The sequence below is a fragment of the Lynx rufus genome, unplaced genomic scaffold (genome assembly GCF_022079265.1).
Source record: "Lynx rufus isolate CCGP_SWC_20201006 ecotype Redwood Valley unplaced genomic scaffold, mLynRuf1.p SCAF_9, whole genome shotgun sequence".
NCBI lineage: Eukaryota > Metazoa > Chordata > Mammalia > Carnivora > Felidae > Lynx > Lynx rufus.
The window spans coordinates 22,629,173-22,654,064 of record NW_025814897.1 but is presented as its reverse complement, the minus strand read 5'-3'; the positions used below and the strand labels follow the sequence as shown (position 1 = coordinate 22,654,064).

The 24,892-nt window shown below is 37.6% G+C and overlaps 1 protein-coding gene across 3 annotated transcripts in view; it reads right to left on the bottom strand.

Moving 5' to 3' along the window:
* Window positions 1-24,622, bottom strand: part of CHEK1 (checkpoint kinase 1) — a 31,537-nt gene extending 6,915 nt beyond the window's left edge. The window contains exons 1-8 of one of the 3 annotated variants that reach the window (XM_047071044.1): window positions 24,575-24,622; window positions 23,761-23,845; window positions 22,477-22,700; window positions 21,238-21,302; window positions 21,079-21,148; window positions 6,117-6,305; window positions 5,572-5,676; window positions 2,981-3,076 (exon numbers count right to left, since the gene is read on the bottom strand). In XM_047071044.1, coding sequence (XP_046927000.1) covers window positions 2,981-3,076; window positions 5,572-5,676; window positions 6,117-6,305; window positions 21,079-21,148; window positions 21,238-21,302; window positions 22,477-22,700; window positions 23,761-23,825 — 814 coding nt within the window. In that variant the 5' untranslated portion in view covers window positions 23,826-23,845; window positions 24,575-24,622. Of the gene's footprint in view, window positions 1-2,980; window positions 3,077-5,571; window positions 5,677-6,116; window positions 6,306-21,078; window positions 21,149-21,237; window positions 21,303-22,476; window positions 22,701-23,760; window positions 24,059-24,557 lie in introns of those variants that run through there. The other 2 variants (XM_047071043.1, XM_047071042.1) reach the window with 2 other exon arrangements.
* Window positions 24,623-24,892: the final 270 nt, after the last annotated feature.

Genomic DNA, 24,892 nt, shown 5'->3' with positions numbered 1-24,892 from the left:
CACTACTAAATCTGTCAATTTACTTGCACTGCTACCCATCCTTCCCTCTTCCAAGCTCCCATAAAATGTTCATCTCTGTACTTGTACGTGAGCCTATGCCCTCCTATCTCAGGGGGTCTTGATGCTCCTTCATTCCTTCTCTCTTGACCTTCAGCCTCCTCCTCTCAACTGGAACGGTCCCAAAATCATTTAAACACACTTACATTTAGCTGAACATTTTATTTACTAACTAATTCATTCAAATATTTTATTTTATTAAGCCTACTATACATCAGGCAGTAAGAGGAAAGAAACAGCATACTGGTATGCTGATGAGAAAGCAGTAGAGAGGGAAAAATTAATGATGCAGGAGGAAGACAAAAGAATTGTCTCTGAGTAGGCAAAAGAGAAATGGGCATAGTGCATAAGAGAGAGAGCTAGTATATATCTGGAGCAGACAATTTATTCATAGCAACAAAGGAGAAAGCAGAATATATGAGCACAGAGGCAGCTGGTTAGGTGGCTGGAGATGGTGATGGGAGCTTATGGAAGTTGCCTTATGATTGTTTCTATTTCCCAGTGAAATAGGAAGTGAGAGTGAGGATGGGGAAGGAGGTGCTAGAAGTTGAAAAACAAAAAAAAAGGTATACAAATGTGACTCAGAAGACTGAGGTTGTGAAAGAAGTAGGGAAATGCATTATAATTGTCTGGCAGAATTAAGGGCTCACTTGAGATCAGTGATCCTGAATTTAAAGTGAACATTGTTGTGTATTTTGGTCCAGGTGCAATCAGCTGTGCAGGTGTAAGTATAGAGCAGGTAGAAAACTGGATTAAAATTGGATTAGGTTTTGTCCAATAAGCATGATGAAGAGAGAATAGGGCAGGAACGCTGAAGCTGAAAGTAAAGAAGTCATTACAATGACTGACCTTGGGATTTAAAGTAGTGACGATGGAACTGAGGACCTAGGGAGGGGACAGGTAAGAGATAGTGAAAAGGAAGTAGAATTAATGGACTTCAAGTCTAGGTAGGGTCAAAGGATTGTTGAAGTCAGGGTACTAGAGGAGGAAGCCAGAAAAAAAATATGCCAGTAGTCAAAGCAGGATGTCTGAAGAGAAGATCACTAGAGAGAAGGTAAAGGAAATATGAAATCAGGATATTCGAAGGGTCATCCAAATGAATATTTAAATCACCAAGAGCCATGACAAAATGTACAAGAGTCACGTTAGAGAGAGTGACGATGTGGCAGGAGTTTTAAATGGGGGTTCAGAAACTGATTATCACAAGGAGGGAACATTAGGAAGTAGTCTGATAATATGAGATTCAAAATGAAGAGGGAAGAAATATGAGAAAAAGGGAGAAAGTAGAAATGAAGGACAAAAAGGATGCCTCCCCCACTCCCAGATTCAAGGGTAGGAGTGTGTGGGAAAGAAAACATCACCACTTGAGGGGAAGCTGTGTTCTCAGGAGAGAGCTTGAGTTCAATTAAAACAAAGGGAAAAGGGAAAAGACACATTCAGAGAAGAGTTAAAAACTCCTCACTTATCTTTAGCCATTCTCTCCTCCCATTCACAGCCAGACTTCTTGAATGAGCTGTCTATACTCATTATCTCTCTTTTAGACTATAATCATTGCACTGTCAAGTAAAATTACTCCTAGCCTTTCACCAAACCTGTTCCTGCCATGATCATGAATAACTACTGGGCAAATTTTCAGGCTTCATGTTATTAATTCACTTAACAGTGTTTGCTACTATCACACATTTTCTTCTGTTGGCCTCACTTTTTTCATATTCTCCAGATGTTCCTCCCATCTCTTTGGCTACTTTTCTGTGTCCCTGGCCTCTACTTACCACTTAAATGTTGACATTCCTTAAGATTTCATATACTTAATTTCATCTACCAGTTTAAATTATCATCTATTTGCAGAAAACAACTAAATATTGACATCTCAAGCCTGGTCCTGTCTCCTGAGTTACACACACACACACACACACACACACACACACACACACACTTATTAGACAGTTTTATTTCTCAAAATCAACATGTCCAAAGCCAAATAAAATTTCTCCCCAATTCTGTTTTTCCTAAGTTATATCCCAGTAAATGGCATCACCATTTTCTGAGTTTGTCACCCCAGAAGAGTCATCCCGGATTCCTAATTCTCTTTCATTTTCTACATATAAACAATTACCAGTCCTATCAATTCTAGTTTGTAAGTTTCTTTGGCATCTACCTCTTCCTTCCAAATCCATTGCTACTAACCCAATCCAAGGTACCATCTTCTCACATCTAGGATAAAAAATTTCAAAAACAATAGAAAAAAAAAAAAAGTAGGCAGAAGGACCTTTTAAAACCAAATATACGATCGTGTCATTTCCTTGCTTCCTCAATGGCCTTAAGTTAAAGCCCAAAATCCTCAACATGGTTTACAAGGTCCTCCTTCACACTTCGGTCACTATCTACTTCATTTCAAACCTCTCTCCCTCTCCCCCTTCTCTATTCACTCATTTACTCAACAAACATTTACTGAGAGCCTACAATGTACCACACATCACGCTAACAACTAATGACTTAAAATGACAAGCCAGACATGGTCCATGCCATACTGGCCTTCTTTCAAGTTCCTCAAATGTATCACCTTCCAAACTCTAAGACTCTCTAAATGTTGCTTTCTCTGTTCAGAATCTGCCACTCATCTTGCTAGTACTCATCTGGCTAGGTCCCTTTTAATCTTCAGTTCTTAGATTTAATGTGATTTCCTCAGGAAGACAAGTCTTCTAAGTCACTTAAGACTGGGTCAAACACTTAGCTATAGTACTCTGCTTTTCCACTTTATTAACAAACTTAAAATTATTTTTTGTATTTCTGTTTTTCCTACTACACATTATAACCTACATAAGGACAGAGACCATAGGTATCCTGTATTGTTGATTTGTGATACTGAATGCAAGTGCCTTTTCTTTCACAGAAAAAAATACTTGTATTTTAAGGATATTACCTTTCTTGAGAGGTTTGTTGTACCATCTATCTTTTTTGATGTCTGGAATGGTAATCCTTACTGATGGATTCTCAACTAGGATTTTATGCAGCAAAGCTAAAAATAAAATATTAAGACAACATTTACAAAAGAGACATGCAAATTAGAAACCTGTACTGTGGAATATATTCTCTATTGATCTCCTTATATCCAAATATTATTTCCAGGGAGGAGAAAGAATAAAGCTACTTAATTATTGCTTTAATTTCATGCATTTGCTCTTTGCTACTGTCTGTATCTGAGAACGCCATTCCCAGATCTGATGCTCAGTTGTCTGCAAACAAGTAAAGCAAGAACCAGGTGGAAATGTTTCTCCCCACTTGACAACATTAACAAAAAGATTTAAAAATCCTCATCCATTTTCAACACCAAACTCCAGTGTGCCAATATGTCAAGTTACATCCTCATTCACACAGTTTTATAAAGAAAAATTACTTTCTAGTAACTTTTTAAGAGATAGTAATATAAGTAACTGTCATCCTAAAGTACCTTAATTATTTTGATAAAGAACTCATACATCTCCCAAAAACCAAAATTATTTTCTTTTTTTTATTCAGGTTTTTTTGTTTGAGAGACACAGAGGCAACATGAGCAGGTAAGAGGCAGAGAGAGAGGGAGAGAGAATCCCAAGCAGACTCTGCACTGTCAGTGCAGAGCCCAATGCAGGGTTTGAACTCATGAACCGTGAGATCATGACCTGAGTTGAAACCAAGTGTCTGCCGCTTAACCGACTGAGCCACCTAGGCACCCCCAAAATTATTTTTTTTTCAATATATGAAGTTTATTGTCAAATTGGTTTCCATACAACACCCAGTGCTCATCCCAAAAGGTGCCCTCCTCAATACCCATCACCCACCCTCCCCTCCCTCCCACCTCCCATCAACCCTCAGTTTGTTCTCAGTTTTTAAGAGTCTCTTATGCTTTTGTTCTCTCCCACTCTAACCTCCTCCAAAATTATTTTCTAATGGACCAAAGACTTAAGTGAAAAACTGAAGGTATAAAAACACAAATGAGGGGTGTCCCCCTGGCTGGCTCAGTCAGTAAAGCATGCAACTCCTGATCTCAGAATTATGAGTTCAAGCCCCACACTGGGCATGGAACCTACATAAAAAATAAACTAAGGGGTGCCTGAGTTGCTCAGTTGGTTAAATGTCCAACTTTTGGTTTCGGCTCAGGTAGTGATCTCATGGTTTTGAGTTCCAGCCCCACTGTGGGCTCTGTGCTGACAGCTCAGAGCCTGAAGCCTGCTTCAGATTCTGTGTCTCCCTCTCTCTCTCTACCCTTCCCCCACTCGCACTCTCTCTCAAAATAAACATTAAAAAAACACACACACATATGAAAACACAGGAATTTTCTTCTAAAGTTAGGGGTGGGGAGGACCTTGCCAAACATAACAGTACAGTCAGAAAACCACAAAGGACAAAATAATAGATTTGAATAAATAAAAATATAAAACTTCTGCACATGAAAATAGCATAAACAAAGTAAAAATGCATGGCAAATTGTGAAAAATATTTGTAACAAATGCAAAGATCTAATGACATTAATGTTTTAAAAAATTCAAAGTAATAAGAAAACCTCCCTGCCAAAAAGTGAGTAAAATAAACCATCCACAAAAACAGGCAAAAAGCTAATAATCAAATATTTTTAAAAATATATAAACCAATGAGACTGTGGTAAAATGGTACAAACTTTCTGAAAAGTAATTTGGCAAAGTAAACCATAATAATTAAAAACTGCATACATCCTAGGGGCACCAAAGTGGCTTAGTCAGTTAAACGACTGACTCTTGATTTCAGCTCAGGTCATGATCTCATGGTTAGCCTCACACCAGGCTCTATGTTGATGGTGCAAACCCTGCTGGGATTCTCTCTCTCCCTCTCTCTGCCCCTTCTCACAAACATGTGTTCACTCTCTCTCTCAAAATAAATATTTTAAAAAAAAGAACAAAAAACCTGTGTACATCCTTGATATTTCTGGATTTGCTTTTTAATTAAATGATTTACAGTATGTGTATTACAGGGATGATCACTGGATCTCTTTCATAAGTAAAAATTTTTTTTAAATATAAGTCTTTGAAACAGTGAATTGGATGCATATAGTAAGACATATCCACATAGCAAAATACCATCACAGCTTTCACTTATAAATAATGAGACAGACCTACAACTATAGTCATGGAAAAATGTACTTGACTATAGCATTAAGACAAAAAAAACAGGTTATAAAATAGCATGTGTAGTATGATCTTATTTTTTGTAAAAACACACACACTTATATACATATACAAAAAACGTATACTTGCTATTTATTTTTACAACAAAGTGTAGAACTATATATCAAAACATTAATAGAAACTATTAACGAGTGCTCAGTGCTGGGATTATAGGGTTTTAAAAAATTGTTATTTTCTAATCTATCTGCAAGGATCACGGACTATTTATGTGATTATTTAAAAGTTAAAAAGAAAAAATTTATAAGAAAAAAATTCAAATAGCACTAGTCTTCATTATCCAAGAAATCAGTGCTTTCAATCAACATAACCCAGTTACCTAGAGGAGCAGAATCAATTTTTTTCCAAGGGTTGAGGTATGTTTTTTTTTCTTTCCAATCAGAATATTCCTGACAACTGTCACTGGGCTGGTCCCATGGCAATTCTAAAAAAGAAACAAGTCCCAGTTTTCTGAGTGTTCATGTCATTATATAGTAAAGATTTTAAAGGAAAATAATCAGTGATACAAATCCATTAAATGTTTCCTCCAAATTAATTCAATATGGTTTTCAAACTAAGAATCCTAACTCATAGAAATTTTAGAGGCACCTCAAAGACAGATGAACTACTTCTGCCCTACTCTTTCCAAAATTATTCACATGAATTTTAAAAGAGGTTGCTATTGTGATATTTCATTTAGTAGCTCTACATAAAACTGATTTTTAAAAAGCTTTGACATTAAAAGTTCCAACTTAGTTATAAATAAGTTTACTATCAAAATACTATCATATAAATATGGATTCCCCTGGTTTGTTTTATTTATTTTGGTACAACAAATCTGGCTTTCCATAGACAGGAGTTTCATCATGATTAAAAAGCTCTTACCTCCAGCCAACATTGCTGTAAGTACTATTCCACAGGACCAAACATCAACTGGTTCTGCATGAAATTCTTTTCTCTTTAGAAGTTCTGGAGCAACATAAGGTAAAGTGCCACACATCTTGTTCAATAAACGCTCACGATTATTATGCCGAAACACTGTTGCCAAGCCAAAGTCAGAGATCTTGAGGTTATCTAAACCAAAGGAAAAATGAATGGCACTTAATAAAGATGTTTTGTAAATAGATATACTTAAAGGAATTAAGTATTACTGGAAAATCACTTCTGTTACTTCAAGTTTGTAGAACTTTTCTACCTTAAAATGACAAAAAAGACATTTTAAAAGAAATAAGACATTTTCACCTAGCTAAACCTAGAAAAAGTCCTCAGAGCTTCTACTAACTAAAGAAAAATCATCAATACACAAAACAGTTTGGACCAGGTTAAAGACAATGGAGTCAAAAGGGGCTGTCCTTCTGTAAAAAGGGCACTATAGTCTTAGGCTGAAAGCACAGCCAAGTCCTTCATCAACTTGTACAAAGGGCTGGAAGGAGACATCAATAACAAACCAAGTACAACTTTCTCAGCAGCAAACAAACCCACAGAGCAGGAAGAAAATATGTAAAGACATACCAAAACTAAAGATCCACAAACAGTTAAAATTTCGTGTCAAAGTGGCTAAATTTAGAAAAGGAGGAGGAACTACGCACAGAAAATAAACCAGAAAGGCAAATTTCCTCTAACTTCATCTTTAACACACACAAACTACAAGCAGAACTTTCAACTTACCCTGTGCTTAGTGAATATCCACCACAACTGACTGATGCTATGCTAGCCAATGCAGGTAAGTGAATTACTAAAGAAGATTAACAACAGACAACTGTTGGGAAAGTCACGAAAACATAGGATATTACTAGATCTTATAGCAAGGGAATCTAACCTAATCTTAGGAGTGAGGGAAGAGCCCTATTATCAAGGTGTCAAATGGTATAACCTTTTTAGAGGGCAATCTATCAAAAGATGTCAAAATTGAAATATTCACTCTTTAAACTAGCAATTCCCGGGGCACCTCGGTGGCTCAGTCGGTTGAGTGTCTCACTTTGGCTGAGGTCATGATCTCACAGTTCATAGTGGGTTCAAGCCCTATGTCAGGCTCTGTGCTGACAGCTTGGAGCCTTGAGCCTGCTTCAGATTCTGTGTCTCCCTCTCACTGCCCATCCCCTCTTGTGCTGTCTCTCAATCTCAAAAATAAACAAACATTAAAAAAGAACTTTAAACTAGCAATTCCCATTTCCAGGAACACAAACACAGAAATAATCCCCCAAATTCACAAACACAAGGATATTCCTAGCAGTATTATCTGTAAATAGCTTAAATATCCAATAAAGAAATGGTAAAATCTTGTTACACATGTATGGAAGGATAACTATGTAGGTAAGTTGTTTAAAAAAAGAAAAGGTGTATCTATAGTTCTGACACGGAATAGGGTATGAGTGGAAAAAAAAGGACAAGGGCCATAGCAAATATCCATTATAACATGACCCAAGTTTTATTCGGGGACTGCGCAAAACTTTAGAACAGACATCACTGTTCCATTTTCTAAGCTAGAAACAACTTAAATGTCCTAAAATAGGGGACTGATTCTTTAAAATCAGGTATATATATATCCATACAATATGATATATAATCCATTGATAATGTTTACCTGTATTTGAATTGGGAGGTAGCTACTGTAATTATCCTTTTAATAGCTATACATGACACAATCTTGACAAACCACTGAGAGTTAGAGTGCCAAGTTACTTCTATGTTACTAATCACTGAAAATACTAATGGATGACTGTAGCATTCCTCAGATTTTATTGTTTCCTTATGTCTGCAACATAACACTCAGGTTAGAGAACTGCATATAATCAATTCTAAATTGAGGAGTGTGGTTATCTCTGAGAAAAAGAAAAGGGAATACATTTGAGAAGGCATACACAGGACTTGGACTATATTAGTAACATTATCTTTTTTAATTTATTTTTTAAAAATTTTTCTTTTTTAACGTTTATTTATTTTTGAGACAGAGAGAGACAGAGCATGAACGGGGGAGGGTCAGAAAGAGGGAGACACAGAATCTGAAACAGGCTCCAGGCTCTGAGCTGTCAGCACAGAGCCCGACGCGGGGCTCAAACTCACGGATGGCGAGATCATGACCTGAGCTGAAGTCAGACGCTCAAACGACTGAGCCACCGAGGTGCCCCAGTAACATTATCTTTTTAAAAAAAGATTATTAAATATTGAATAGAAACAAAAGAATGTTTACAGAATATGCAGGATGTGAGCATATCCCATTTACCCAATACTCAATTTAAGAACATTCATATCTCCTTTGAAATCCCCTGTAATTAATTGGGGTGCCTGGGTGGCTCAGTCGGTTAAGCGTCCAACTTCGGCTCAGGTCATGATCTCGTGGTTTGGGAATTCGAGCCCAGCATTGGGCTCTGTGCTGACAGCTCAGAGCCTGGAGCTTACTTTCGATTCTGTGTCTCCTTCTCTCTCTGCCCCTCCCCCACTTGTGCTCTGTCTCTATCAAAAATAAATAAATGTAAAAAAAAAAAAATTTGAAATCCCCTGTAATTACTTCCCTCAATTTATTTCTTTCTCTACCTTCTCATAAGTAACCACCATTCTGATTTTGGTTTTAATATGCTTTTTTCCTCTGTAATTTTTCCCATATTTGTTTATTCCCAAATAAACAATATGTTTTATTTTACATATTTTTGAACTTCCTATAAATAGAATCATACTGGTATAAATACTTCTATGAAACTTATATCCATGTCATTACTTGTACCTATAAATTATCCATTTCATAATTTATCTATTCTATTGTTGACAGATATTTAGGTTGTTTCCAGTTTCTTTGCTATTATAAACACCACTGCTTCGAGTGGTATACACATGTATAATGTTTAATTTTTTAAGACAAGTTGTTACACAGGTGGTTGCCGTATTTTTATTTTATTATAATATGCATTATATGTTTTATATAATTTTTTATGTGCTTGAATTTATTTAAGTAAGCTCTATGCCCAATGTGAGGCTTGAATTCATCACTCTACAATCAAAAGTCACATGCTCTACTGACTGAGCCAGCCAGATGGGCCCCATGCCTGAATTTTTTTTAAGTTTTCATTAAAAGTAAAGATTTTTACACTATAAATACAATGGAAAAGGCTGAAAAATAAAGTCCACATGCACGTTAAAAAAGCATATATCTTATGATCTAACATGTTAATACATATATGGCTAAAGATATATATGTCTCCTTTATCCTTACAACCCAAATAGATTCTTACTATCACCATTTTATAAAGAAGGAAAGTGGGGCAGAGAGAAGGCAAGCAACTTACCCAAGGCCATACACCTACTAGGAGGTGGCCTAGATTAACCCTAGGTTCAAATGACTGTAAATCTCAAGCTGTTAAAAATATGCTATACTGCTTGTCACAGGTAGACACACAACTCTTCTTTCCCAGAGTGTTTTATTTAGCTAGAAACCTACATTTATTCAAAAAAGGACTTAATTTGTAAATGAAGAAGGGGAGGAATTGACTGTAATACCATCAAGGCTATGAGCATTCAAAAAGTAATGAAAATAGAATGATAAATGGAAGTTAAAGGAATTCTCCAGCATCTGTGACAAAACTTGGGAGAGAGGTACTGCCTGGGGCCTGGTCACAGAGAGTAAAAAAGCGGGGAGTGGACAAAAGCTGAAGACAGAGTGCTGGTGTGCCATTGCTGATCTGGGAGAACAGACTGGGTAGCTGGGCGGCGCCATTTTCACCGATCCCGCGCATACGCACCTAGGAGCACGCAACAATCCACCCCAGTAGGCTAGCAGCGCCATCTAGTAGAGATCGGAGCTGATACACTGAGCCCCGCCCAACTGGGCCAACTTCACTCTTCAAGAACAAAAGTCTCACAGCCGGCTTAGTTTATGGAGTATAAAGAGCTATATAGACTGACTTCTAGGGGACAACGAAGCAATTTCAGGCCTACTTCAATCTGTTAGCAGGTTCATCTATTCAATTTTCTTTCTTTTTCTTTTTTTCTCTTTTACACTTCTTTTCTTTTTCTTGAATACAGAAAGAGACAAAATTCATTTTTATTTTCAAATTTATTAAAAATATTTTTAATTCTTATTACTATAGTTTTTACTTTTGTGTAAATTTTTTCAAATTCTATTTTACTTCCATCATTTTATTTTAATCTACTTCAGTGTATTCACCTTTTCAAATTTTCAAACAATTTCCTTTTTCTCTTTTTCGTGAATGCAGAAAGAGAAAAACTTCATTTTTACTTTCAATTTCTATCAAAAATATATTTTTTTAATTTTTTACTTCATTTTTCACTTTTATGTAAATTATTTCAAATTCTATTTTACTTCCATCACTTTATTTTAGTCTACCACAGTGTATTCACTTTTTCAAACTTTCAAACGATTTCCTTTTTTTCCTTTTTTCTTTTTCGTTTCTTTTTCTTGAATACAGAAAGAAAAATTTCATTTTGTTTTTAGTTTTTATTAAAAATATTTTTCTTTAATTTTTTTCTACTATATTCTTTACTTTTGTGTATATTTTTCAAATTCTGTTTTACTCCCCTCATCTCATTTTAGTCTACTTCAGTGTATTCTTTTCAAATTTTCAAACGATTTCCTTTTCTCCCCCCCCCTTTTTTTCTGTAATCTGTCAAACCACTTTCAACACCCAACCAAAACACACCTAGGATCTAGCATCATTTATTCAATTTTTGTTCCTGTGCGTGTTTTTAATTTTTTAATTTTAATATTTTTTAATTTCAATTTTTCTACCTCATTAATTCATTTTCTGCCTTCAAAATGACAAAACGAAGGAATTCACCCCAAAAGAAAGAGCACAAAGAAACGACAGCCAGGGATTTAACCAACACCGATATAAGCAAAATGTCTGAACCAGAATTTAGAATCACCATAATAAGAATACTAGCTGGAGTCAAAAATAGATTAGAATCCCTTTCTGCAGAGATAAAAGAAGTAAAAATAGCCAGAATGAAATTAAAAATGCTACAACTGAGCTGCAATCACGGATGGATGCAGCTGTGGCAAGGATGGATGAGGCAGAACAGAGAATCAGCAATATAGAGGACAAACTTATAGAGAATAATGAAGTAGAAAAAAAGAGGGAGACTAAGGTAAAAGAGCACGATTTAAGAATTAGAGAAATCAGTGACTCATTAAAAAGGAACAACATCAGAATCATAGGGGTCCCAGAGAAGGAAGAGAGAGAAATAGGGGTAGAAGGGTTATGTGAGCAAATCACAGTGGAAAACTTTCCTAACCTGGGGAAAGACACAGACATCAAAATCCAGGAAGCACAGAGGACCCCCATTAGATTCAACAAAAACCGACCATCAACAAGGCATATCATAGTCAAATTCACAAAATACTCTGGCAAGGAGAGAATCGTGAAAGCAGCAAGGGAAAAAAAGTCCCTAACCTACAAAGAAAGACAGATCAGGTTTGCAGCAGACCTATCCACAGAAACTTGGCAGGCCAGAAAGGAGTGGCAGGATATATTCAGTGTGCTGAATGATAAAAATATGCAGCCAAGAATTCTTTATCTAGCAAGGCTGTCATTCAAAATAGAAGGAGAGATAAAAATTTTCCCAGACAAACAAAAATTAAAGGTGTTTGTGACCAATAAACCAGCCCTTCAAGAAATTTTAAGGGGGACTCTCTGAGGGGAGAAAAGAAAGCAACAAAGATTAGAAAGGACCAGAGAACACCACCAGAAACTCCAACTCTACAAGCATCATCATGGCGATAAATTCATCTTTCAGTACTCACTCTAAACGTCAATGGACTCAATGCTCCAATCAAAAGACATAGGGTAACAGAATGGATAAGAAAAGAAGATCCATCTATATGCTGTTTACAAGAGACCCACTTTAGACCTAAAGACACCTTCAGATTGAAAATAAGGGGATGGAGAACCATCTGTCACGCTAATGGTCAACAAAAGAAAGCCAGAGTAACCATACTTATATCAAACAATCTGGACTTTAAAATAAAGACTGTATCAAGAGATGCAGAAGGGCATTATATCACAATCAAGGGGTCTATCCACCAAGAAGAACTAACAATTGTAAACATTTATGCGCCAAATGTGAAAGCACCCAAATATATAAATCAATTAATCACAAACATAAACTCATTGATAGTAATACCATAATAGTAGGAGACTTCAACACCCCATTCACAGCAATGAACAGATCATCTCATCAAAAAATCAAGGAAACAATGGCTTTGAATGACACACTGGACCAGATGGACTTAACAGATATATTCAGAACATTTTATCCTAAAGCAGCAGAATATACATTCTTCTCCAGTGCACATGGAACGTTCTCCAGAATAGACCATATACTGGGACACAAATCAGCCCTAAGTAAATACAAAAAGATTGAGATCATACCTTGCATATTTTCAGACCACAATGCTATGAAACTCGAAATCAACCACAAGAAAAATCTGGAAAGGTAACAAATACTTGGAGACTAAAGAACATCCTACTAAAGAATGAATGGGCTAACCAAGATAAAGAGGAAAATAAACAGTACATGGAAGTCGATGAAAATGGTAACACCACAACCCAAAACCTCTGGGATGCAGCAAAGGCGGTCATAAGAGGAAAGTATATAGCAATCCAGGCCTTCCTAAAGAAAGAAGAAAGATCTCAGATACACAACCTAACCTTATGCTTTAAGGAGCTGGAAAAAGAATAGCAAATAAAACCCAAAACCAGGAGAAGACAGGAAACAATAAAGATTATAGCAGAAATGAATGCTATCGAAACCAAAAAAACAGTAGAACAGATCAATGAAACCAGAAGCTGGTTCTTTGAAAGAATTAACAAAATTGATTAACCATTAGCCAGTTTGATCAAAAAGAAAAAAGAAAGGACCCAAATAAATAAAATCAAGAATGAAAGAGGAGAGATCACAACCAACACAGCAGAAATAAAAACAATAATAAGAGAATATTATGAGCAATTATATGCCAATAAAATGGGCAATCTGGAAGAAACAGACAAATTCCTAGAAACATATACACTACCAATACTGAAACAGGAAGAAATAGAAAATTTGAACACACCCATAACCAGTAAGGAAATTGAATTAGTAATCTAAAATCTGCCAAAAAACAAGAGTCCAGGACCAGATGGCTTTCCAGGGGAATTCTACCAAACATTTAAGGAAGAGTTAACACTTATTCTCTTGAAGCTGTTCCAAAAAATAGAAATGGAAGGAAAACTTCCAAACTCTTTCTATGAAGCCAGCATTACCTTGATTCCAAAACCAGACAGAGACCCCACTAAAAAGGAGAACTACAGACCAATTTCCCTGATGTACATGGAAGCAAAAATACTCAACAAGATATTAGCCAACCGGCTCCAACAATACATTAAAAAAATTATTCACCACGCCCAAATGGGATTTATACCTGGAATGCAGGGCTGGTTCAATATCTGCAAAAACAATTAACGTGATTCATCACATAAATAAAAGAAAGGACAAGAACCATAGGACCCTCTCAATAGATGCAGAGAAAGCATTTGACAAAATACAGCATCCTTTCTTGATAAAAACCCTCAAGAAAGTAGGGATAGAAGGAGCATACCTCGAGATCATAAAAGCCATATATGAACAACCCAATGGGGAAAAACTGACAGCTTTCCCCCTAAGGTCACAAACAAGACCAGGATGTCGACTCTCGCCACCGTTATTCAACATAGTATTGGAAGTCTTAGCCTCTGCAGTCAGACAACACAAAGAAATAAAACGCATCCAAATCAGCCAGGAGGAGGTCAAACTTTCACTCTTTGCAGATGACATGATACTCTATAAGGAAAACCCAAAAGATTCCACCAAAAAACTGCTAGAACTGATTCATGAATTCAGCAAAGTTGCAGGATATAAAATCAACACACAGAAATCGGGTGCATTCCTATACACCAACAATGAAGCAACAGAAAGAGAAATCAAGGAATCAATCCCATTTACAGTTGCACCAAAAACCATAAAATACCTAGGAATAAATCTAACCAAAGAGGTGAAAAATCTATATGCTGAAAACTATAGAAGGCTTATGAAAGAAATTGAAGAAGACACAAAAAAATGGAAAAAGATTCCATGCTCCTGGATAGGAAGAACAAATGTTGTTAAAATGTTGATACTACCCAAAGCAATCTACATATTCAATGCAATCCCTATCAAAATAACACCAGCATTCTTCACAGAGCTGGAATAATCCTAAAATTTGTATGGAACCAGAAAAGACCCCGAATAGCCAAAGCAATCTTGAAAAAGAAAACCAAAGCAGGAGGCATCACAATCCCAGACTTCAAGCTATACTACAAAGCTGTAATCATCAAGACAGTATGGTACTGGCACAAGAACAGACACTCAGATCAATGGAACAGAATAGAGAACCCAGAAATGGACCCACAAACGTATGGCCACCTAATCTTTGACAAAGCAGGAAAGAATATCCAATGGAATCAAGACAGTCTCTTCCGCAAGTGGTGCTGGGAAAACTGGACAGCGACATGCAGAAGAATGAACCTGGACCACTTTCTTACACCAGTCACAAAAATAAACTCAAAATGGATGAAAGACCTCAATGTAAGACAGGAAGCCATCAAAATCCTCGAGGAGAAAGCAGGAAAAAACCTCTTTGATTTTGGCTGCAGCAACTTCTTACTCAACACGTCTCCTTAAGCAAGGGAAACAAAAACAAAAATGAACTACTGGGACCTCATCAAAATAAAAAGCTTCTGCACAGCGAAGAAAACAATCAGCAAAACTAAAAGGCAACCGACAGAATGGGAGAAGATATTTGCAAATGACATATCAGATAAAGGTTTAGTATCCAAAATCTATAAAGAACTTATCAAACTCAACACCCAAAAAACAAATAATCCAGTGAAGACATGGGCAAAAGACATGAATACACTCCTCCAAAGACGACATTCAAATGGCCAACTGACACATAAAAAAATGCTCAACATCACTCATCATCAGGGAAATACAAATCAAAACCACAATGAGATACCACCTTACACCTGTCAGAAAGGCTAACATTAACAATTCAAGCAACAACAGATGTTGGCGAGGATGCATAGAGAAAGGATCTCTTTTGCATTGTTGGTGGGAATGCAAGCTGGTGCAGCCAGTCTGGAAAACAGTATGGAGGTTCCTCAAAAAACTAAAAATAGAACTACCTTACAACCCAGCAATTGCACTACTAGGCATTTATCCACAGGATACAAGTGTGCTGTTTTGAAGGGACATATGCACCCCCATGTTTATAACAGCACTATCAACAATAGCCAAAGTATGGAAAGAGCCCAAATGTCCATCGATGGATGAATGGATAAAGAAAATGTGGTATATATATATATATATATATATATATATATATATATATATACATACATACAATGGAGTATTACTCAGCAATCAAAAAGAATGAAATCCTGCCATTTGCAATTACGTGGGTGGAACTGGAGGGTATTATGCTAAGTGAAATTAGAGAAAGACAAATATCATATGACTTCACTCATATGAGGACTTTAAGACAGTGAACAGATGAACATCAGGAAAGGGAAACAAAAATAATATAAAAACAGGGAGGATGACAAAACAGAAGAGACTCATAAATATGGAGAACAAAGTGAGGGTTACTGGAGGGGTTGTGGGAGGGGAGATGGGCTAAATGGGTAAGGGGCACTAAGGAATCTACTCCTGAAATCATTGTTGCACTATATATTAACTCATTTGGATGTAAATTTAAAAAATAAAAAATAAAATTAAAAAAATAAATAAATAAATAAAGGAATTCTCCAGCTGTACTCTCATTTCTTGGCACTCATCAATCAACGATTCTGTTCCTTTTTCCCATACACCAAATTGCTATGTGCCTTAAGAAGCTACTTGCAAAAGGCTAAATAACCAAAGGAGGATCTTAGGTAGCTAGGTAGGTGGGTTAATAAAAGGATATCAAAAAGATATTCACCAAAACTTAACAGTGGTTATAACTGACTGATGGATTTCTGGTGATTTTTTACCTTTTTCTTTATGTTTTTCATCTTACTTCATGATTAACTTTTATCTTTATAAAGAAAAACACCCAATATTTTTAGTTTGGAAACAAAGCTTTCCTATTCCAAATATTCACATCTCCATTACTTATTAAATAAACTGGCTTTTCTTAGCTTATCTCCTTGTATGAAGGTCAATTACAGAGTTCAGGAAAATGTTAGGAGGCTGAAAAGAAAGTACAGTGACTTGTGAACAACACTGCCAGCAATACTAAATGTCAGGGTTGGACAAGATCTTAAAAATACTTTGGTCCAGGGGCGCCTGGGTGGCGCAGTCGGTTAAGCGTCCGACTTCAGCCAGGTCACGATCTCGCGGTCCGTGAGTTCGAGCCCCGCGTCGGGCTCTGGGCTGATGGCTCAGAGCCTGGAGCCTGTTTCCGATTCTGTGTCTCCCTCTCTCTCTGCCCCTCCCCCATTCATGCTCTGTCTCTCTCTGTCCCAAAAATAAATAAACGTTGAAAAAAAAAAAAAATACTTTGGTCCAACTAGCCAAGCAATGTTTAAATTCTCTTTATAATATTCCCTGATAATTAATAATCTAGTGTTTGACTCTCATGTTATAAACTTATTACATTCCAAAGCAACCTATTCAATTTTTGGATAGGTCCAATAACAGGGTCCATGCTTGCACTAATCCACTGCTTCTGTATAGTTTTCACCAACGTGTTCAGAAAAACTGTATTTAACCACTAGTAACGTTCTCCTGGGCTCCTTCAATTATTCCTTATTTTACATAGTTTGTGCCCCTTCCACCAGTCTCATCACTGTCCTGTAAAAGCACTTCAGTGATCTACATACCTTTTACAGTAGTGTCCCAGGACACCCATTATTTCCAGTATGGCCTCACTTAAGCAGTGTTGGAATGCTATCTTCCTCATTCTCAATATCACCCTAGTTTTCTACTGACTACATCACACAGGTGACTAATATGAAATGTTACTTGGTAAAAGTCTTTTTTAACCTGCTTTTCTACCAACGATAATGTGATTCAACTAAACTTAGTTACTTTTCAAAATCCAAATCCTGAACTTCAGATTTTTCTGTCCTGGAAAAGTTAAACCTGACCCACTTCTCTGGCCTGCTGTATCCATTCATTCAATATTTTTGAAAGCCTACTATTGGCCAGGCACTATTCTAATGTACTAAATAACCATTAAACAAAACAGACAAAAATCACTGTCTCATGCTACAGACATTTCTGTCATCTTTTTTGATCCTGACTTAATAAGCTAACACTTTCACTATCCATCTCTCTCAGTTTTCATGACATCCATAAAATATAACTAAACTCCTTGCATCTCTATCCAAATCACAGATTAAAAAGAACAAACAAGGGCTCCTGGGTGGCTCAGTTGGTTAAGCGTCCAACTTCAGCTCAGGTCATGATCTCAGGGTTCATGAATTAGAGTCTGCATTGGGTTCTGCACTGATGAAAATGGATGCAGAAATTCTCAACAAAATACTAGCAAATTGAATCCAATAGTACATAGTTATTCTTGGACTAAAAGCAAGCATCCAATCAATGAATAGGATATACCATATTTGCAATCAATGAACATGATATACCATATTAATAAAAGAAAGGATAAGAACCATATGATCCTCTTAGTAGATGACAGAAAAAGCATTTCACAACATACAGCATCCATTCTTGATAAAAACCCTCAATAGGGGCACCTGGGTGGCTCAGTTGGCTGAGCAACTGACTTGATTTTGACCCAGGTCATGATCCCAGGGTTGTGGGATCAAGCCCCGTGTTGGGTTTTATGCTGAGCATGGAGCCTGCTTAAGATTCTCTCCCTCCCTCTGCCTCTCTCCCCTACTCGAGTTCTCTCTCTAAAAAAACAAACAAGAAAACCCTTAAGAGGGGTGCCTGGGTGGCTCAGTCAGCTAAGCATCTGACTTCGGCTCAGGTCATGATCTCCGAGTTCATGAGTGCAAGCCCTGCATCAGGCTCTCTGCTGTCAGCACAGAGCCCACTTTGGATCCTCTGTGCCCCATTCCCTCTGCCCCTCCCCCACTTGCACTCGCTCTTTGTCTCTGTCTCTCGTTCTCAAAAATAAACACTTAAAAAAAAACACAAAACCTCAATGAAGTAGGGATAGAGGGAACATACCTCAACATCATAAAAACCATACATGAAAGACCCACAGCCAATATAATCCTCAGTGGGGAAAAACTGAGAGCTTTCTTCCTAAGATCAGGAACAAGACAAGGATGTCTACTATCACCATTGTTATTTAACATAATACAAGAAATCCTAGCTTCAGCAATCAGACAACAAAAAGAAATAATAGGCATCCAAATCAGCAAGGAAGAAGTCAAACTTTCACTATTTGCAGATGACATGATATTCTATGTAGAAAACCCAAATGATGCCACTGAAAAATTGTTAGAACTGACACATAGATTCAGTAAAGTTGCAGGATACAAAATCAACGTACAGAAATCTAATGCATTTCTATACACCAATAAAGAAGCAACAGAAAGAGGAATCAAGAAATCAATCCCATTTACAATTGCACCAAAACCCATAAGAATACACCTAACCAAAGAGATAAAAGATCTGTACGCTGAAAACTACAGAACACATATGAAATAAATTGAAGATGACACAAAGAAACAGAAAAATATTCCATGCTCGTGGATTGGAAGAACAAATATTCTTTGCAGAGCTACAGCAAACAATCCTAAAACCACAAACAACCCCAAATAGCCAAAGCAATGTTGAAAAAGAAAAGCAAAGCTGGAGACATCACAATTCTGGACTTCAAGTTATATTACAAAGCTGTAATCATTAAGACTGGATGGTACTGGCACGAAAACAGACACATAGATCAATGGAACAGAACAGATAACCCAGAAATAGACCCACAACTATATGGTCAACTAATCTTCAACAAAGCAGAAAAGAACATCCAATGAAAAAAGATGGTCTCTTCAACAAATGATATTGGGAAAACGGGACAGCAACCTGTAGAAGAATGAACCTGGACTACTTTCTTACATCATATACAAAAATAAATTCAAAATGGATCAAAGACATAAATGTGAGACAGGAAACCATCAAAATCCTAGAGGAGAACACAGGCAACAACCTCTTTGATTTCAGTCATAACAACCTCTTATGAGACACATCACCAGAGGCAAAGGAAACAAAAGCAAACATGAATTACTGAGACTTCATCAAGATAAACAGCTTCTGCACAGAAAATAAATTGTTTCTGCACAGAAAAAAATCAACAAAACTAAGACAACCTTTGGAATGGGAGAAGATATTTCCAAATGACATATCTGACAAAGGGTTATTAATAACATCCAAAATCTATAAAGAACTTTTCAAACTTGGGCCTCAGTCGGTTGAGCATCTATCTGACTCTTGATTTTGGCTCAGGTCATGATCTCATGGTTTGTGAGATCAAGCCCTACTGTAAGCGCAGGGCCTGCTTGGGATTCTCTCCCTCTCTCTCTTTCTGCCCTTCCCCTGATCACTCAAGCTCTCTCTCAAAATAAATACATAAACATTAAAAAAAAAAAAAAAAGCTTACAAAACTCAACACTCAAAAATCAAATAATCCAGCTAAGAAATAGGCAGAAGACATGAACAGACATTTTTCCAAAGAAGACATACAGATGGCTAACAAACATGAAACGATACTCAACATCACTCATCATCAGGGAAATAGAAATCAGAGCTACAATGAGATATCACCTCACACCTGTCAGAATGGCTAAAATGAACAACACAGGAAATAACAGATGTTGGCGAGGATGCAGAGAAAGAGAAACCTTCTTACACTGTGGGTGGGAATGTAAACTAGTGCAGCCACTCTAGAAAACAGTATGGCGGTTCCTCAAAAAGTTCAAAAAAGAACTACCCTATGATCCAGCAACTGCACTACTAGGTATTTACCCTAAGGATACAAAAACACTGATTCAAAGGGACACATGCACCCTGATGTTTATAGCAGCATCTTCAACAATAGCCAAGATATGGAAACAGCCCAAGTGTTCATCAACAGATGAATGAATAAAGTTGTGGTATACATATACACTGGAATATTACTCGGCCATAAAAAAGAATGAAATCTTGCCATCTTCAATGACATGAATGGAACTAGAATGTATTATGCTAAGCAAAATAAGTCAATCAGAGAAAGACAAATACCATATGATTTCACTCATATGTGGACTTTAAGAAATGAATCAGATAAACATAAGGAAAAAAAGAAGAGAGGCAAACCATAAAACAGACTCTTAACCATACAAAACAAACTGAGGATTGCTGGAGGGGAGGTTGGGCTGTGAGATGGGTTAAATGGGTGATGGGTATTAAGGAAGGCACTTGTTATGATAAGCACTGGGGGTTATATGTAAGTGATGAATCACTAAATTTTACTCCTGAAACTAATATTATACTATGTTAACTAACTGGAATTTAAATAAAACCTTGAAAAAAAAATTAACTAATTAACTAACTAGAACAAACAGGATAAGGCTATGGTCCAGGGTATTCCAACATAAACTTTCCTTTATTAATTCACTGAAGAGTTAAGACTATTCATACAGTTATTCATTTAGTGAGCTAACCCTGCATCTAGATTAGATTTCTCTATTTCATCTACAACTATATCAGGAAGGGCTTGTAAAATATACTGTCTCAAATTTCCTACACTTTTCAGATTTCTTGCCCTAAATTTTCAATAATGCAAAAGCTTCAACTCTGCCTTGTATGGATTAAAATAATTTAGGCAACAGTGACAAAATGCTATACCTACCCCTTTCATCCAATAGGAGATTTTCTGGCTTAATATCCCTGTGAGTTATCCCAATACCATGTAGATAAACCTAAAAGAGAAACAGAGAGAGGCATACTTTGGTAACTTACTTCATTCATATTAATTTTATGTAAAAGGAAAAGAAACAAATGTACTTACCACCCCTGCCATGAGTTGATGGAAGAACCTTTGAGCATCTTGTTCAGGCATGCCTATGTCTGGCTCTATAAGAATTAATGATGAAAGTTAGCCTGCCATGTAAACATAATCAGGCAGCAACCACAGAGTCTCCTAAATCAAAGCTTAGACATTTGTGATGGTATACTGGCAAACAGAATCTTACGCTAGCAATTAAGACTCTAGTGTCCGTTAATTCACATGGTACTTAATTAACTCACATTCCCCATCTGTTATGTGGCAAAAATAAAATAACATCACAGGAAAACTACAGAGAGAAACTATTATCGAGATCAAGAATGCAAGCCATACCTTGAAAGCCTCTGATTATCTTACACTAATCATGATTTATTTGGTATCTTTCCAATTCTCCCCTAATTTCTTCTAAATGCTCTGACATTGTTTTCTTCATTGCTAAAATGTAATTGCCAAAGTATAAGCCTGGGCAAACATAAACTAATATCACCAAATATTGAACAACAAAATGAAACTTCATCTAATCCCTCATACTACAAAGCTATGAATGCCTGCAAAGTTCCTTTAGGAAATACAGTTTTATTAAAAAATGTTCTATTGTGTTTTCTTTTTATATTTTGATCTGTCTTTACCTCTTGATTTCTTTTACACTGAACTCTCTCCTGAGATACATACTGGAGATTCTAAATAATCAGTTTTTAACTGTGAAAACAATAGCTGTAGACAATAAATTTAGATCCACATAATATATTTTTACGTACTTCTCAGTGTTCTGAAACATCAAGCCTTTGAATCTACATAGAATGCTGAAAGTAGCAAGTACAGAATTTACTAAATATAGGTAAAGCAATTCTAAAAAGTTCTCAAGTTATTTCACTTAAACAAAAAAGAACAAATATAACAACATGCTATTATTTTGGCTCTGTAACTGGAATGTCTATAAAGAAAAATCACTGTATAGGTAAAACAATACTTCACCATGAGATTAGTTTATCATTCTTAAACTCTACAAAACAGCAACCCTAACCAAAATCACATGCACAATTTGGGAAAAAGGTTCTCCTTGATGAATCTATATATACTTTAATGTATTAACATAACTTGCAAAAACAAGAAAACTTACTGTAATTTCCTTGTTGCATAAGCAGTTCTGAGTGGACAATGACCAAATAGCAGATCCAAGATTAAAAAACAAATTTAGAAACTTAATTAGTAGAATAGATATCTTAAATCTTATTTCCATACCTATTCTGTCAAAAAGTTCTCCTCCACTACAGTACTCCAGAAATAGATACTGGATATTGCCTTCTCTCCTGTGTCCATAGAATTTCACTACATTCTCATGATTTAACATTTTATTGATACAGATCTCCTTCTTAATATTTTCTGGACAGTCTATGGCACGTTTCATGTCTACAATCTTGACTGCAACTGCTTCTTCAGTTCTTCTATTCACAGCAAGTTGAACTCTAAAAAGGAAAACGAAGACATGTGAATTCTATTTAAGACTTCAAAAGATTAAATACTGACTTATCCAACAATTTTACCTTCGTTACTTTCTCCACCCGGTAAAAGCCAAGAAAATGGTTTCTGCCATGTTCTCAACAGAGAGTACTCCTTTCTGAAATGTGATGTATGATGGCTAATGCTCTACAGAAGTCATTATGTTGTGTATCCAAAGGTTATTTAATAAATGCTTGATAAAGTAAACTAAAATGGAGTAACAGTAATTCTAGGCCACATCACATATACACATGCTCTATTTATTTGATTTTAATAACGTTACCTAATATTTATTAACCTCATGCTATATATGCCTGTGCTAACTGTTCTAAGCACCTATGGGGTAGGTACTATTATTGTCATGGTAGACCTGAGGAAACAGAGATACATTAAGGAGCTTGCCTAAGAACATAAAACAATGTGTTAGTATGTAACAGAGTGAAAATCTGAAACCAGGTAATCTGACTCCAGAGTCTGTTCATTTGCTCATTTAACCACTATGCTTAAAACCCAGCAAGGAATATGTGGGAGGAGAACCTGACTTCACAGGTCTCTTCCACTTCTTTACAGAAAAAAATTTTTTAAAAAAGGAAGAAAAAAATTGATCCTTACAAAATTTCACACGGCTTTAGTTCCCAAAGGTCTTAGATTTCAAATGCAAAGATCTGTTCTCTGAGATGCCACTGTATTATACTAAACAACTCCTGGTGTGCCTAGGTGGGTCAGTTGGTTGAGCATCTGACTTGATTTCCACTCAGGTCATGATCCCAGGGTCGTGAGATCGAGCCTCAAGTTTGGGTCCACACTGGGCACGGAGCCTGTGTAAGATTTTCTCTCTCTCTCTCTCTCTCTCTCTCCCCCCCCCCGCCCCCCCCCGCCTCTCAACCATGCTCGCTCCCTGTCTAAATAAATAAATGAAAATAAAATAGAATACACAACTCCAAAACAACAAATCTGTACTCAAACAAGACAACAGACAGAAAACGAAAGCAAGCGTGAAGGCAAGGTAAAAGGACTCAAACTCACTCTCCATAGGCACCTTCTCCCAGGGTTTGCACCAAGTCCCAGTCTTCCACAAAGGGCACTGCCATGACTCCAGGATGGATCACGGCTGTAAAAGGCAGGACCCGGAAAAGATGGGGCTGAGGATAAGCTTCAACCATCTGCCACGATCCCTCAACGTAACTAACAGTTTGGTTTCCCCCTCCGCCTCACCCGTATTTTACCCAAGGCTCTCAAGCACCAGCAAGTATGCTAAATTCTGGCATGTTGTGGTGTAATTCACACTCCCCACTCCCACGCGAACCGAAGCTACAACTGCCGCCCTCAGGCCTCCGAGGAAATGCAGAGGCTGTGCTGAGAGGCTGGGGGCACAAATGCTTTGGGGGGGGGGTGGTGACTGGGGAAGGGAAGGGGTGAGACAGGTGAAGGGCTGCGGGCTAGAGGAGGACAGGGTTTCCCGACGACGCCTGCCGCCCCTCCTCCCCCCTTGCTCAGCTCCAATTCCCACCCCCACGCCATCCAGAAGGCCGGGAGGAGCCTGGGGCGGGGCCAAACTGCCCCAAGAAGCGGAAGGAAGGGCTAGCTGGCACTCGAGACGGCTGGCGCCCAAACCTTTGGGGTCCCCAGCAGGCAGAGAGGTAGTCTCTCCAATCCCTCTACGACAGGGTCCCCCTGGTCCCAAACTCCTCCAGTCTCAGAAACCGCCCCTCCGCGGGAATCTCTGATCCACTTCGCTTGTCACCCATAACTTTCTCTCGCCATGCCCCTCTCAACGAATGTAGACCCCCGAAGTCCTTTTCCAGACTCCTTTCCAACCCTACCGGCTGCCTCTCCTCACCAGGCCGTCCTTTGCCCGCCACCACAGGAATCCAAATGCGGCGCTTTTCCCGCCAAAACTTTCCCGGCGTCACGCTGTCGCAAACGCGCGCACCCTTGCCGTAAAGCAGGAGAGCGCGCGTCTCCTACTCAGGCGGCTGTGAAGAGTGGCCTCTTCGGGCGGCCGGTACCCAGAGGTTGACCCCGAGGCGTGAGCTGGCCAGGCCCGGGTTACTTTAGAGTCGAGAGGAGACCCAGGCTGGAGAGGTTTAAGAACAGCCGAGCGCATCAACGCGAAGAATCTCCCGGCCCCAGTGCATGCAGGTGTCCGGTGCGTGGC